This window comes from Sapajus apella, unplaced genomic scaffold (genome assembly GCF_009761245.1).
Source record: "Sapajus apella isolate SASKATOON/1434 unplaced genomic scaffold, GSC_monkey_1.0 scaffold26, whole genome shotgun sequence".
Taxonomy (NCBI): Eukaryota; Metazoa; Chordata; class Mammalia; order Primates; family Cebidae; genus Sapajus; species Sapajus apella.
In genome coordinates, this window is record NW_022436966.1 from 2,769,339 (window position 1) to 2,785,442 (window position 16,104).

General features: G+C 42.2%; 2 protein-coding genes across 2 annotated transcripts; one reads left to right on the plus strand and one right to left on the minus strand.

Annotated features, from left to right (window-relative positions):
- Nucleotides 1-58: 58 nt before the first annotated feature.
- On the plus strand, nt 59-14,807 carry FIGLA (folliculogenesis specific bHLH transcription factor). The gene is made up of 5 exons (XM_032291815.1): nt 59-292; nt 3,356-3,508; nt 5,152-5,376; nt 14,451-14,485; nt 14,735-14,807. The coding sequence occupies exons 1-5, from the start codon at nt 62-64 to the stop codon at nt 14,748-14,750; spliced, it is 660 nt and encodes a 219-aa protein (XP_032147706.1). The 5' UTR covers nt 59-61; the 3' UTR covers nt 14,751-14,807.
- On the minus strand, nt 10,019-11,399 carry LOC116560459 (calmodulin-like). Its single transcript, XM_032291816.1, has one exon. It carries the CDS (start codon nt 11,382-11,384, stop codon nt 10,854-10,856), a length of 531 nt encoding a protein of 176 aa, XP_032147707.1. The 5' UTR covers nt 11,385-11,399; the 3' UTR covers nt 10,019-10,853.
- Nucleotides 14,808-16,104: the final 1,297 nt, after the last annotated feature.

The window sequence follows — 16,104 nt, forward strand, 5'->3', positions numbered from 1 at the left end:
GGGCCTCGTGCGGCCCCAGGTGCACGGGTGAAAGCTCGGCCTCCGCAGCCTCCGCCCCGCCATGGACCCGGCGCCCGGCACCCTGGATCTCCGCGCCGCGACGCCCGCATTCCTGGGCGTCCCGCAGGCGGAGGTGCTGGAGGACGTGTTGCGGGAGGAGTTCGGGCCGCTGCCCCAGCTGGCCGCCATTTGCAGGCTCAAACGGCTGCCCTCGGGCGGCTACTCTTCCACCGAAGACCTCCAGTTGGTGCTGGAGCGGCGGCGCGTGGCCAACGCTAAGGAGCGCGAGCGGGTGAGGGGTCCCCAGGGTCGACGCCCGCCCCCCACGTCCTCGCTTCACCACCAAACACCTGGTCAACACCGGGGCCCGCTCGAGGCGACTTGCAGCTTCCGGGGCCTCCCGAGCCCCCAGAGGGTCGGGAGAATGGCAGTGGCCTCCTTCCTCTGCTGCTTGTTGGCGGCCGCTGCGGTGGCCGCCTCACCCGCTAACCCTCAGGGATTTGTGCAGGACCCGGGTCCGGGAGAGGACAGAAGAGGGGCTCTGACAACTTCCAAAATGTCTCCCTGGGCAGGAGCTTTACAAGCTTCACGCGCGGGAGGTGCACTTTCACCTCACCCCGTAGGCGCGGGTGGGTGCTTGGGGCGCGCGGATCCCCTTCGCTCCTTTTCCTTGCCTTCTGCATCTCGGCCTCGAAGCAAAGACGAGGGTGAGGAGAAAGTGGGGCCTGAAGGAAGTTGCTTTTCTTTAAAGTCACAAAACACGACGTCCCAGTGAGCATCCAAGAGTCCCACTCAACTGTCAATATAAAATGATTGTTCCCGGCTGGGCCGAAGCGACTCGCAAACGGGAAGGGTCCCCGTGGGCCATGGTTGGAGCGGCACCTGCTGGTGGATTTTACTGTCGCTAACGAAACTCAGCCCCAAGCTTGGGAGACGTGGTCTCGGTTCCTAGCGTTTGCATTCTCCGGGTTTGGTTGCAGCAGAGGCGAATCCAGGAGAGGGAAGAGTGAGGGGTGGAAGAGGGAGCAGAGCGCACAGTTAGGCCTGGGACTGGGGAGGGAAGTTCCGCCGAGGGCTGTTCCTAGGCACCCCAGGCCTTTTAGAAGTGCCCCAGTGAAGCAAGCAGGAGCTTTGCAGGAAGAGGGCAAGAGAAGAAAGAACGACAGGAGAGTAGGAGACTTCTCTAAGTAGCTGGGACTATAGGCATGCACCACAGCCGGCTAATTTTTGTATTTTTAGTAGAGACGGGGTTTCACCATGTTGGCCAGGCTGGTCTTGAATTCCTGACTTCGTGATCCACCAGCCTCGGCCTCCCAAAGTGCTGGGATTACAGGTGTGAGCCACCGCCCCCGGTCTGTGATCTAATATTTTAAGTGGTCCTTCCCATCAGAAAGGAATCGTCTTCTCCAGAGGATCAGTCCTGGTTTTATCCACTAATAAGCTTTATTGTTGCTTGTAATGATAAAGTTAAAATACCAGGAAAAGACAGACATGACTGAAGAGGTTAAGAGATACAACACAGATATAACTACTGTGAACATTTTTGTGTATATCCTCCCAGTCTTTTTTTCTAGTTGTGTGTATTCATATATATATGAAAATGCTTTTGATAATGTTGAGTGGAAGAAATTACAAAAATATGTACTGAATGACAATTTTGTAAAATTATATATATACGTTCATATATAATTTTACAAAACTATACTATATGTACTGAATGGCAATTTTGTAAAATTAATTTTACAAAAATATATAATATAAATGAATATAAATATGTACTGAATGATAATTTTGTAAAATTATATGTATTTATATAAATATATATGTATATAAATTTATATATATAACTGTCTATGTATAATTATATATAATTTTGTAAAATATATATATAAAATTGTATATATTTGTATATAATTTTACAAAATTTTCATTCAGTACATATTTTTGTAATTTTTTTCCACTTAACATTATCAAAAGCATTTTCTTATATTCTTAGGTATTCTTTCAAAGACAGTTTTTGACTGTATAGTTGGTCTAAAAACAGACCATAATGTATTCAGTCTCTTATTGTTAGGCATGTTTGCTGTTTGTAGCTTCTTACTGGTACCTAACTATTGGTGTAACTATGTGTGTGTCTGATAATTTCCTTAGAATAAAATGCTACAAGTGAAATTACTGGGACTTAGGACATATACAATCGAATGGCTTTTGATACAAGTTACCCAATTGCTTTCTAGTTAGGTTTACTCATTTTTATTCCCCCTTACATGTCTAGGACTGTTCTATTTTTCATGCTATCCGTGATCCTGGGTATGATAAAATGTTAACCGCTTTGATATATGAAAAATGGTTTCTAATTTCTGTTTTAGTTAGTAGTTCTTTGACTATGAAAGTTAACTTTTTTTATACACTGACTGGTTGTTGTATTCTCCTGTGAATTGGCCAACTATGTCCTTTGTCTGGTTTGCTCCAGAGTAGGATATACTCAATGTATATTGGCTTTGTGGTATAGTGGAAGCCAGCTCTCCCAGGGCCTATGTCTCCCAGGGCCTATGTCTCCCAGGGGGATGACCATCAGAATTATAGGCCTTCAGAGACAAGAATTAGACTCTGGAGAAGAGAGAAAAATATAAGGAGCCTTGGAAGTCTCACCAACTCTCTGGATTCTCTTTGCCTCTATATCATTAACTCAGTGGGGAAAGAGGTTGAAGGAGCTGATGGTTCAGTGCTTGAGTTGACAGGACATTCTTTTCAATAAGGAACGTCCACATTGGACTTTAGGTGAATGAGCAGTACATTTACATCTTGCTAAGTTAAATAATAATAATTAAAAAAAAGTAGCAATACCACTTCTTGAGGACTTTCTATGTGCCAGGTTCAGGTGAGGTGTCTTATGTGTACATTATGTCACTTAATCACACCCCACAAAAAGCTTTAAAATATTTTCCACTCTGCAGATGAACAAACTGAGGCTTAGTGTTGTGAAGTATTCCACACACTCTTGTAAATGATAGATCTGGATTTTAAATCTGGGTGTAGTTGACTCAGATTTCAGCCACTCACTCCTCTGCTGCCTCTGCATTATGATACAGTGGGTATGCTCTCACAGTAAGAGGAGTGAGGTCGGCATGAACAGGAGCACACCTTGCAGCCCATCTGCCCATAGTGCCGAGTTTATGCCATTTTCTCTTCCTTTGAGGTGAACTGCACTGCTGGTGGAGCAGTGACTCTTTGGGGCATATGCCTGTTTAGATTTGCACCCAGGCAAGAAGGGTGTGGAAACAACCCCCTTCAGTAATGGGGAGATGTCTCTATAAGCTGGCTTCTCTGTGTCACTGTGCTTTTTGTTTTCTAGATAAAAAATCTCAACCGTGGTTTTGCCAAATTGAAGGCACTTGTGCCATTTCTTCCCCAAAGCAGGAAGCCCAGCAAAGTTGATATCCTTAAAGGTGCAACTGAATACATACAAGTTCTCAGTCACGTTTTGGAAGAAGCCGAAGACTCAGAGGTAAAGGTGTAAGATTTTAGAATGATGATAGCCACCATTTAGTAGGTCTTTTCTATGTACCAGACACTGTGCCAAGTGATATATGTATACTTTCCAGTTAATGTTTATAACAATCCTCTGAGCTATTTTTCTGACCCTCATCTTACAGAGAAAGAAACCAAAATATAGTTAAGGGCCACACAGCTATGAAACGTCAGGACTGGGATTTGAACCTAGATCTATATGAGCTTTGGAGTTGAGTCTCTGACCAGCTTTACTTGCCTCTGGTCATTGTCCAGGGCACCTAGCTCATCCTGACTATTGAAACTTTGATAGGATTTCTATAGTTGGACTTAGGAGGAGGCTTTCCTAAAAGCACTTTGGTTGTTTCCCTGTAGCAGAATGCACACCAGACACGACACAGGAAGGAAGAGGCATTTCTTTTTCCCAAGGGACCTCTTAGGAGAGACCCTCCCTGAGGCCAGCTGAAGAGCTCAGCAATGGTTTGGTGATACCAGTCTCATGGGGTTTTGCAACTATTCAGCAGGAAGGACACAAATGGCCCTGTAAATTGTGAAGCATCATTGTGCCACCACCATTATGAGTGGGATAGCTCAGAAGTGTCTATCAGGTATCATGAAGTGTGGGCTGGTTTTATGGTCTTGTTCCAGGGAGAGGCAAACACTGATGGGCTGAAAATGAATCAGTCATCTGGGGAGACAAAATAGGAAGAGAGAAAAGGGTTTAGAAGTGAGCCCTAAGCAACTCTGTTGGTAGGAGGAAGGAATCATCATTAGAATGTGGCAAGAAGAGGAACACAATGCGGTCATAAAGTTGAGGAGGAGAGAACCTTGGGAAACCAAAGGTGAGAGGCTGAAGAAGGCCAGGTCTGGGAAAGGTGAAAGAGAAGTGGGCTGGGCATCAACTTGGAGGAGATTGAGGGTGCATTATTGGTAAATATCTGGAATCCACACAGATTCAGAGAAAGGCAGCAAACTTCAAGTCCATTTAACCTAGAAGTCCAAGAGCAGAAAGAAGAATCCCCACTCCACCCCGCCCTGCCCCACCCAAAAAAAGGAAGAAAGAAAAGCTGTTAGATCAAGTGAAGGTCTTTCCTAAGTAGAAATTTGATCATGTTTAGGAACAGAAGGAGAGATACTAGAGAGAAAAGAAACAATTATCCTAGACATTTGGGGCAGAAATAGCCAGGCATAGCATAGTACCTTTGGATGTTTTTTTCTTCTGCATTAATCTTAGCCAGGTGACCGCTAGGAAGCTACATTCTGCAGTGGCAGGAGTGGATTATCCAACTGGCCAAACTGGATGCTTGGGTTGTGATATGGACACAGTGTTTGAACATGTGCAGGTGGCTACCTTAGTTTTTCCTTGCATGTTAATTGTGTAACAGAAGTGCTTTATTCATTGTAAAATATATGATCTATTCCTTGCCATAATATTTTTAAAGCAGTTGCCTATTGCATAACATTTTAAGATTATAGGAGAACAAAATACGGTCAATTGAATAATGCTTTTCTCTCCATAATAACTTAAGCATTGCCTTTATCACTTAAATGAAACCTCATCAATAAAACTTTGAAATATATTGATTTAAGTCATCAAAATCTGTCGTATTATACCATTTGACAACTAAATATGGTTTCCAGAAACAAGACCCAGATGAGCAGAGCTATGGTAGCGGCACTTCTGCACCACATATATCCTCCGCTAGAGAGCTATCAAGAAACATCATCCAAGGTATCGGCTGTGCTTTCAGCTTGAAGAATGAAGAGGAAGAGCTTTGGGCAGATGGTGGCAGTGGTGAGCCGTCACATTCTTGTTGCCAAAGAATGTTGTCTACAACTGGAGTCATGTCCCCAACCAGAAGTCTGGTAAAATATTTCTTCTTAAATAGCTATCAAAAACCTTAAAATGTATACTTTGAGGTATGGGTCATTTTTCCATGCTAAAACATGATGAAAACAAGATAATTTTATGAAAGCCCCTGGGAGGGGCAGTGGGATTTACTAGTTTGGGAGATTATTTTGTTTCTAAATTAACTGGTAAGCAGCTCCTGGGAAGGGGAAATTCCTCCAGAACCACCCAATACAGACCTAAGTGTATCTTTTAAATAATCCTATTTTACCCACCAAAAGGTTTTCTGGACTCTATGGTTGCCAGAAAAAGTAAGTAGCTTAATATACGTAAAGATGCATGCATGGTGTTACATTTTTTTGGTGGTGGTGGGGTGGGGGAGTGGGACGGTGCTGGTTGTAAGGCAACATTTTAAGTGAAATAACAAAGGTGTTTATTGTCTCTTATTACCTTGTCATCTAAAGAAACAGCTGGAAGTAGCAGCGTGCTTCTCTAAGTCCAGAAGTGGACTTTTTGTTCTTGCTGTGGACTAGTGGACATACATGAGGCCCCCTGCTCTAGCCTGCCCTGCAGCACAATTACTATTGAAATAAGAAAGATGTATAGGAATGTGATGCAAGCATGCTGTAACAAACATGTTGCATGGTGTGATATAAGGAACAGTGAGCGCTGCGGAGTCATGAATGGTAGTTGGAGGAAGGCAGTTTAGGGGAGCAGCTGAGAGTAGGTTCTGGAGACAGACTGCTGAGGTTTAAACCCTTGTTTTACCACTTGCTGACTGTATAACCTTGCATGAGCTACTGAACTCCTCTAATCCTCTGTTTCCCCATCTGAGGAATGGGTATAATAATTGTACTTACTGTCAGCAAAGTATCTGGCATAGTACCTGTCATGTCACTTGGACAGATATCAAATTTTCTTGACTCATGAGCAGTCAACATTGATTAATGAGCAATACTAAGCTGCAGGCATCCCAGCTTTGTCTGTAGCCAGTGTTTTGAGTTTTCCCACTTGGCTCTCACCAATGCTGTGCTCTGATTTGAGGTTTACCAGGCTTTCCGCCGGCTGGGGGGTGGGGAGAGCCGGGGTTGGGGGCGGCCTTGGCTTCTATTTCTGGTTTGATAAATGTGTTCTAAGGATTCATTTGCGCATATGCTCAGTCTAGATTTTCATATTCTGACCATTTGACATGTAAGATTTCCCTGGCCAGTCAACCCATAGAAGACAGAATTCCTGTTGCTACTACATGAGCTGATGTGGAATGACTAGGAACAACAACAGCAACAAAAGAATGGGGCCAGGCGCGGTGGCTCACGCCTTAATCCCAACACTTTGGGAGGCCGAGGCAGTGGGTCACCTGAGATCGGAAGTTTGAGACCAGCCTGGGAAACATGGTGAAACCCCATTGCTACTAAAAACTGGGTGTGGTGGCGGGCGCCTGTAGTCCCAGCTACTCAGGAGGCTGAGGCAGGAGAATGGCTTGAACCTGGGAGGGGAGGTGGCAGTGAGCTGAGATCATGCCACTGCACTCCAGCCTGGGTGACAGAGAGAGACACCATCTCAAAAATAAAAATAAGAAATGACCTGAGCTAGACCTGGAACCTGACTATCTAAGCTAGTATCAAGGTGAAAATCTTATTTGCACTGAATCCGCATTGATCCTTGTCCAGTACGTATCATCATATCATTCTCATGATGATGAGCCACCTGGCTACACCTTCCTGCCAGTCCTGTTGGACCTGGGCTGGGACAGGAACCTCTGCAGTAGCAGAGCAGGCCTATGCTTGGCAGTACTACTAGCAAGTACATACTGTGGGAGGTCCTTGTTTTGCAAGGATAATTGATCCTGGACATAGGCCACGTAGAGTACACTAATTTAGAGTGGAATCTAATGTTTCTGAGTAAAAGCCAGAAATGTTCTGACTGGAAATTTTCTTCAAAAAAGGGAATAAAATACTTAATTTTTAGTTTTTTTTTAGCCAAGTTTGTTGTTAATTGGAAGAGTGCTAATTTGTAGAATGAACCAAGGAGGTCTCCACATTTAAGATTTTTGTAGACAGTACATGTCACTTCTGTCAAATGTGACTTCTGAGGCCTGATTGTAAAGAGGGACATTTTTTGCAGAGGCATTCTAAGATTTCCACAGTTTTGTCAAAGATTTTTCATCCTTTCACTTTCAAATCATTCTCTTTTTTTTTTTTTTTTTTTTTTTTGACAGAGTTTTTCTCTGTCGTCAGGCTGGAGTGCAGTGGCATGATCTCGGCTCGTTGCAACCTCCACATCCTGAGTTCAAGCAATTCTCCTGCCTCAGCCTCCCAAGAAGCTGGGACTACAGGTGCCCACCACCAGCTTGGCTAAATTTGTATTTTTAGTAGAGATGGGGTTTCACCATGTTGGCCAGGATGTTTCCGATCTCTTGACCTTATGATCCTCCCACCTTGGCCTCCCAAAGTGGTGGGATTACAGACGTGAGCCACTGTGCCTGGCCATTCATTTTTAAAATTTAAAAAATTAGTCTGAAACAATAGTCAACTTACAGAAGAGTTGCAGGTACAGTACAAAGAACTTTTTTTCTGACCCATTTGAGGGTCAGTTGCCAAACTGATGTTCTATCACCCCTAAGGCTTCAGTGTGCATTTCTTACAAATGGGACATTCCCTTGCATAGCCACAATGCAATCACTAAGTCTGGTAATTAATGTTGTTGTATTACTGCCATACAATCGTCAGGTCCCATTCAAGTTTCACCAGTAGTCTCAATAACATCTCTTCTAACGAATGGACCCAGCTGAGAATCATGAATTACATTTAGTTGTCATGGCTCCTTCAGTCTGGAAGAAGAGTTTCTTGGTGCTTCTGTGACTTATAACCATGACATGTTTGGAGATTACAGGCCAGTTGTTTTACAGTGTGTGTCTTGATCTGCATTGTCTGTTTCCTTTTGATTAGATTCAGATATGCATCCTTGGCAGGAATAACAAAAGTGATGCTGTTTTCCACTCATTGCATCCTATTACATGAGGGCAGATTTGATTTATTCTATTTCTAACGATATTCACTTTGATCACTTGCTTATGGTGGGACTGCCAAGCTTTTTCACTTTAAAGTTAGTCTTTTCTTATTTTGTGAGGAGGTGTTTTGAAACTATGTAAATATCTCATTAATCATCAAACATTCTATATTTATCAAATTTGTAATTTGGAAAAAATTATAGATTCACAGGAAGTTGCAAAAATAGTACAGAGAAGTGCTGTGCATCCTTAGCCCAATTTTCCCCAATGGTTGCATCTTCCATAACTATAGTATCATATCAAAACCAGGAAATTGACATTGGTACCATGTATGCATAGTTGTATGTTGTTTTATCACATGTGTAGATTCATGGAATCACCTTTGCAATCCAGATACAGAACTGTTCCATCACCACAGAGATCTCCGTGCTGCCTCTTTATGGTCACACCTGTACTCTGCTCCTGCCACTCCATTCTTCCAAACCCCTGGACATCACTAATCTGTTCTCCACCTCTATAATTTATCTTGAGAATGCTATAAAAATGAAACCATACATTATGTGATTTTTAGAGATGATCTTTTTCTACGTAGATGATGCCCTTGAGATCATCCATGTTATATTAATGGTCTTTGCCTCTGCTTTATGCTGAGTAATCTGTGGTGTGGATGTACCACAGTTTAACTGTTCACTTAAATATTTTAGAACATTTTGGTTGTTTTTATATAGACATTTTTATATTGGTATGAGCTCATGATTGTCTATTCAGTGGATTATTACATACTATAATTTATTGCTCACATTGTCCCCACTGTGGCCAGTGAAAACTCCTTAAGTTGGCAACCCTTATGTTTGACATGTCATCATCATTATTTGATCATTTTCTTTCTGGAAGAAGATGTTCTAAGCTCATCTTGTACTTTTCTATCCCAGACCTGGAATCAGCCACGTATATGAGGATGTCCCCTGTGTATAACCCACCTCCCATCTCTGCTGCCATCCCCTCACCACATGGCTGTTCTCCTCACCCCCTTGAACTTTAACACTCATGGCAAGCTGTACCTCCATAAAAACCTCCTTCTTAGCTCTGACATTCCACACAAGTCCCTTGAAATGTGGATTCCTCTTCTCTCTGCTCTGGCTAAATCACCTGCACACACAAGTGCCTGGCCTACTCAGCTCGGGTTTCTCCACTCCATGCTGAACTGCCCCTTTCCATGGACTTCTTACCCAGCTTGGGCTCTGAGTCCCCAGGCCAGGCCTCTACCCCTTCCATGGGGCTGCTATTCCCACCCTGATTGGGCTCTACCACTTTTGCACTGTACCACCTCCACTGTGTGAACATGCTACTCATCTGCTGGGTCTCTGATATCCTATGCTGGGCTGCCTCTGTATGTGGGTGCCATCGCACCCCACTTGGGCTCTGATACCACCTCACTTTGGGTCACTATGGCTTCTTACTACCTAACTGTGACCTAGCTAATGACATTAGTACTGAATTGTTTAGGAGAGAGAAGGGGAACTCACTTTTTCTTTGAAGTATCTACTGTGCAGCCATCTTTTTTTTTTTTTTTTTTTTTTCTTTCTTAAATTATTGTTTTTTTTTTGGGGGGAAAAAAAAAAAAAAAAAAAAAGACCAGCATTTACAACTTGGAATGGACGTAAATTGTAATTACTTTGAACAACGATGTTGATGGTTGTGCTGAAGTCTACAGCCACAGCCTACTCTGCCGGCTCCAAGTCACGGTTCAGGAGGTTTTAAAAATAGAGAGTCCAAAGATGCTCCCTTGGTAAGTTCCTTATTAAAAATTTGGGTGAACAGTGACAGCCTGATACCTGTTTCACTCTGGAACAATGCAGCCAACACTAAACCAACATACACGGGTGTGGTACCAGGGTGTGTCACCATCACCATGGGTCGGAGCACACGCAGTACAAGAGGACCATCCTACCAGTGGGGCCATGTCTGAACGGTTTATCCTTCACCCATTTTTCTGCGCGTCATCCTGAGGTAAACCAATTTTAAATGTGTTTGTTTTCAGTAAACCAGCTATGACAATTTATACTAAACAAATTGAATTAGAACCCATTTGAATAGGTTTTGGATTTGTTTTTTCATTTTTCGTTTTTAATACAAATGCCTGACTGTGCTCAATCGTCAAGCTGCATGCATGAAAAACTGGCCAGCCCAAACAGTGTATTAATCATTAGCAAATGGAGCTTTAAGGAGTCCTTATCATTAAGGTAGTACAAGTATTTATATTGTAAAACTGATGTGTAGCTTGATCTTTAGGGGACAGGACCACCAACCAATACATGCAGATTTTGTGTGTGTGGACAGAAGGTACTTTTGACATTCGGTTTTGCTATATAGAAACAGAATGAATAAATGAACTTTTTTCTTTTTTCTTTTTTTTGCAAGAGGTAAGTAAAAGATTCAATTTGATTCTTCTAGAGGGGGGAAAAAGGAGTTGAAAGTAGGTCTTCATTTTGCAGTCATCATCTGTACGAATTCTTCATAGTTGACTTGTCCATCTCCATCAATATCTGCTTCTCTGATCATTTCATCTACTTCTTCATCTGTTAGCTTTTCTCCTAAGTTTGTCATGACGTGACGTAGTTCTGCTGCACTGATGTACCCATTGCCATCCTTGTCAAAGACTCGGAATGCCTCACGGATTTCTTCTTCACTATCCGTATCTTTCATTTTTCTAGCCATCATAGTCAAAAATTCGGGGGAGTCAATGGTGCCATTACCATCAGCATCCACTTCGTTGATCATATCCTGCAACTCAGCTTCCGTTGGGTTCTGACCCAGTGACCTCATGACAGTTCCAAGTTCCTTTGTTGTGATGGTGCCATCGCCATCTTTATCAAATAGGGAGAAAGCTTCTTTGAATTCAGCAATCTGTTCTTCGGTCAGCTGATCAGCCAGAAATGCAGTCGGTGATGTCAGCCCTGTCAGCCGAGGGAGGAAGGGGCTGTGGAAAACACCCAGCGAGGCGCACAGTCGCATCTGGCAATCTAGATGCTGCAGAGAAAGCGGAAATGTGGAGGGCATCTCTCTGCATCCTGGAAGTGGCGCGGGGCAGGAGGAACGAGCAACCTGTGCAGCCATCTTTACGGCTAGTTTTCTCTTTGTGAACATTTATCTCTAAGATCTTTAATTATACATGAGTTGAGCAATTATTCAATATCACGTTTATTAACTTTATTAAAAGCCTGCATTTTACAATCAGGAACCAGGATGGGCTCAAGATAAAAAGGGTCCAAGGAAGTGATGCTCAGGCTGACCCTTATTTTACAAAAGGATCCTCATAAAAAGGTTCAACTCAGCTTTCCTGAAAGGGGTGACTCCATAGGGTTTCAGGATCCTGACCAGACTGGAGATCCAGTGACAGTTAATATGGTTCATTGGACAGAAATGCTCATATGCAGGAGAGCTTAAGATTTGCGAGGCAAGCCCTCTCCAGCTTCAGTTTGCAGGAGTGGCACCCTTTTCCCTGCCCTTGATGAGGACCCAGGGAGTGAAATCCTGGTGGTGACAGGGATGGGCATTTTGAGGGATTTGGAGATGGGGTCAGAGCAGACTGTGCAAGATCAACAACATTCCTGGGAGGCAAAGTCCTGAATGAAGTACATGAGAATCTGCTGATCACAGGGATGGAGATTAACTTCTGGGGCCAGAGCAGGTTCACTCAGGGAATGAATTGGCAAGTATCATGTGGATGGAGAGGGCCATGAGCCATGTGAAGCCACAGCATATGGTGTTGGTAGTGAGAAAAATTAATTTCAAGGTCCAGGAGAGGCTTGTTTAAAATTGGAGCTTCAAAGTGTAAGTTTTTGCTATATTGGGGTTGGCATTGCTGGATGGCAGGGTGTTCATTGTCTTGCCATTGTTTATTCCTTCTGTTTGCCACATGTGGTTATGGCTCAGGCATTTCATATCATGTATGGCTCTAAATTTTGTTCAGAGTTGCCCGTGACACTGTAGAGACCATGTCTCTAGACAAAGACTACCCTCAATTTTGGAGTGAGATGCCAGGAGCGCTGGAGTTTGAGGGCCTTTGGAAAGGGACATATGGAGAGACAAAAGTGTCTGCTACAGGGGTCTGAGCGTGCTGCCATTGTATACTTCCAAACTTTGGCATGTCACGGGAATATTCCTTGAAAGTGTTCTTGAAAGAAAGTCTGTGTGGATGGGTGACTTCTACCACCCCTATTACAAGTTGTGGTAATCTGTGAAATTAGTCACTGGGGACATTTCTTCCTGTCCCAGTTTAAGCTCTGAAATGAGATGATCTGGCTAGTTGGGATGAATTCATTAGCACCTTGGGAATGTCCCGAAGCCTCTTTCTTCTGTCTTCCATCTCACATTTCCCCCAGGTCATGGCTCTATGTAATTGTAAAAATTCTACCACAGTAAGTGATGGGTCTCACAGTCATCTGCCCCAGGGTTCAATGAGAGCCTATGGGGCATATTCTGATGAGGTTAGTCAGCCCAGTATTTTACAGGGTTGTTTCCCTTTTAATGATGTGGGTGCTTCCTGGCTTGTCCCAGTTGTCCCCACTCCTTATTGGACCACGGTAGTATATCTCACCTGGTAAGGTGTTGGGTTTTGCTCCCTGGACTAAGGGCACAGTAGCTCAGAGGAATGCTGCTCCAGTGACTGCATTTATAGCTCTGGGATTTTACTGTGCTCTCTAAACTTTGGGGACTTAGGGGCTAGTGCTGTGATAGTGCCTATGCTTGTGGTTCTCTGGGACTTGGAAAGGTGAGCCTTGCTTTTCAGACTACTGCAGGCACCAGGACTGAACTCTAAAGCTGAGTGAGCAAGGATTTCTATTTACCCCCATCTTCCTCACCAAGCCTGGCTCAGTGGGTGGAGGAATGTACATTGGAAAATATGGCAAATTCTGCAGCTACACTGCCAACAATTGGAGTGTGCCTGCCTTCTTAAAGACATTAAGCAGCAAACTGGGTTTCTATTCTTCAGACTACCATCTTCTTGGACCTTAAACTCTTTGGCTTAGATGAGACCAACAGCCAATTTTTAATGATCTGTGACAATAAAGACATTTATAAACCTCGGCAAGTTTTCCTATTCTCATACTTAAATATTGCATTTCTGAAATTTTCCAGCTAACTCTTAAAAACAAACTAAAACAAACGTTCTAAAATGCACTAGACTATAGGCAGGATATAGTCATCCTTTAATCCTTCAAGTAAATATATATGAATTTGTCTCAAGTATAAAACATACTAAATATCTAAAAAATTAAAATGTATTTGAAAAATAAAACTTCTAAAGCTAAGTCTGAACGATAAAAAGAAAACAAGCTTGATCACATGTATAATGGAAAGACTCCATCAAGATTAGAAAAAAAAGTTACTCATACATATTTTGTGTCAGAGACTGTTCCTGGCAGTGTATACATATTATCCCATTTAATTTTCACAACAACCCTGTGCTATACAATTACATCTATTTTACACGTGAGGGAACTAAGGAACAGAAGCATCTTGCCCAATATCTGCAAGTCAATGAATTGTTGGGGTTAGGAGGATGGGGTGATAGTGTCAAGTCCTTTTTAGCCACCTTCTTGAAATGTAAAGGAGGATGGATTAGAAAATAGATAAATGTTTAAGGCTAAGTTAGAGCATTTGATTGCAGTGTTTTACCATCTGCAGTGATATACTTACTGGGTTTCAGTATGCAAAATGCCTGACCATGACTTGAACGCCTTTATTTTTCAGTCATGGGTTTGTTTTTTCTTCATGTTGAGGACTTCAGAAAATTGAGCAGAGACAAAAGGATCTTGCCACGCTAGTAAAACCACTGATGGAAATACATTAAAATCCTTCCAGTTTCTTTTCCTTTGCAACAAAAATAAAAAATTATCATTGGGTACATAACATTGTGTACCTGTTCTTGATTTTTCTATCACTGGCATGTTTACATGACCCATTAGGTGTGACAATTTTCTTATTGTTGGCCACCATGTTCTCAGTTTTTTGTTCTCATAAACGTGACAAATAACTGATGTGTTAGCCCTTTCTGTATTTTGTATTGTTTTGCAGGACAGATTCCCAGAAGTAGAACTGCTGAGTCACAGGTAGGTCATTCTATAACTTGATACATAGTGCCACTTTATAATGCCACCGACTGTATAAGAAGAGAGCTAATTCCATCTTATTCTTAACATGAGCGCTATTAAAAGATGGAGTCTTAATGGTAACATGTTGGTATCTTTAAATTTAAACATCTTGATTACCAATGAAATTAATTTTTTGCATATTTCCTTATTTGTTTTGTAAACTTTTCTTATTTTTAACTATTTATAATGGAATTTCTTCTGTTTCAGACTTCCACAAGTATGAAAAATGAAAAGGCCCAGGGTTACCTTCTAGAGATAAATAAATGCAGTCTTGAAAGTTTTTGAATCTCTTTTTTAAAAAAAGAAATTTTGCAAGAGTTCAGAGTTTAACAGCCTTTCAAATAGCCTTGCCTGTCTCAAGTTTATGCCACTCTATTTTCTCCTTAACTTCATGTTTCCAAGAAATAGGCTTCAGGGGCTTCAGCCTTTGCTTCCAACTCATCATCATCCTCTGGGGACCTACATCTAATATCTTTCAGTCCATATTTTTTTTTTCATTGCTTTGAGAAATAAGTGACCGTTACCCTTCCCAGAGAACCAGAGAAATTAACCTTAATAGAAAAGCAGACTTAAGCTAGAAGAGTTGTAAGAATTGGCCAATGGGAGTGAGAGTTTTCAAGGGTTTCTAAATACCCAGCTAAGGCCAAATGGTACCTTTTGTGCAAGGTAGACAGCCAAGCACCTTGAGCACAAAGACTTCTTTATAACAGTTGCTCACAAAGACATAGTCCTTATTATATGCTGTATTCTGTTCTCTATGCTTTCCATGTGTTAACTGATTCTTACAACAAGCCCAAGATGAAGGCATAATTATCCCTGTTTCACAGATGGGAAAACCAAGGCACAGAAAGTATAATTAGCTCAGGCTGCCATAACAAATACCATAGACTGGTGGCTTAACAACAGACATTTATTTCTCATAGTTCTATAGGCTGGAAAGTCCAAGATTATGGTTTGGCATTATTTGGTTTCTGATAAGGGCTCTCTTCCTAGCTTGCAGATGGCTGCCTTGTCACTGTATCCTCATATGGCAGAGAGATAGGTAACTTCGGTTCCTCTTCTTCTTATAAGGGCACCAATCCTATTGGATTAGAGCTCCACCCTTATCTCATGTAATCTTAACACTTCTAAAGACCCTGTCTCTAAATACAGCCTCATTGGGGGTTAGGCTCTCAATATATGAATTTTGGGTGAATATATTCTGTCCATAGCATTCTGCCCTTAGCCTTTCCCCCAAATTCATTTTCTTATCACCTGCAAAATATACGCATTCCACCCCAACAGCCCCCAGAATCTAAATTCATTCTCACATTAAAGTACAAAGTCTCATGTAAATATCATCTAAATCAGCTATGGGTGAGACTTCAGCTTATGATTCCTATCTTTCTCCAGCTGTGAACCTCTGAAACCAGACAAGTTATGTGCATCCCAAACACAGCAGTGAGACAGGTATAGGATTGACATTCCTATTCCAAAAATGAAAAATAGGAAACAAAGGGTTGATGGGTCCTAAGCAAGTCCAAAACCTATTGTGGCAAATTTCATTATATCTTAAGCCTGAAGAATAAATCCTCTTT

Coding starts and splice junctions, on each gene's coding strand:
- FIGLA (XM_032291815.1), top strand. CDS start 62: ATGGACCCGGCGCCCGGCACCCTGGATCTCCGCGCCGCGACGCCCGCA. Junction 293..3,355: donor ACGCTAAGGAGCGCGAGCGG/GTGAGGGGTCCC, acceptor TTTGTTTTCTAG/ATAAAAAATCTCAACCGTGG. Junction 3,509..5,151: donor AAGAAGCCGAAGACTCAGAG/GTAAAGGTGTAA, acceptor TATGGTTTCCAG/AAACAAGACCCAGATGAGCA.
- LOC116560459 (XM_032291816.1), bottom strand. CDS start 11,384: ATGCGACTGTGCGCCTCGCTGGGTGTTTTCCACAGCCCCTTCCTCCCT.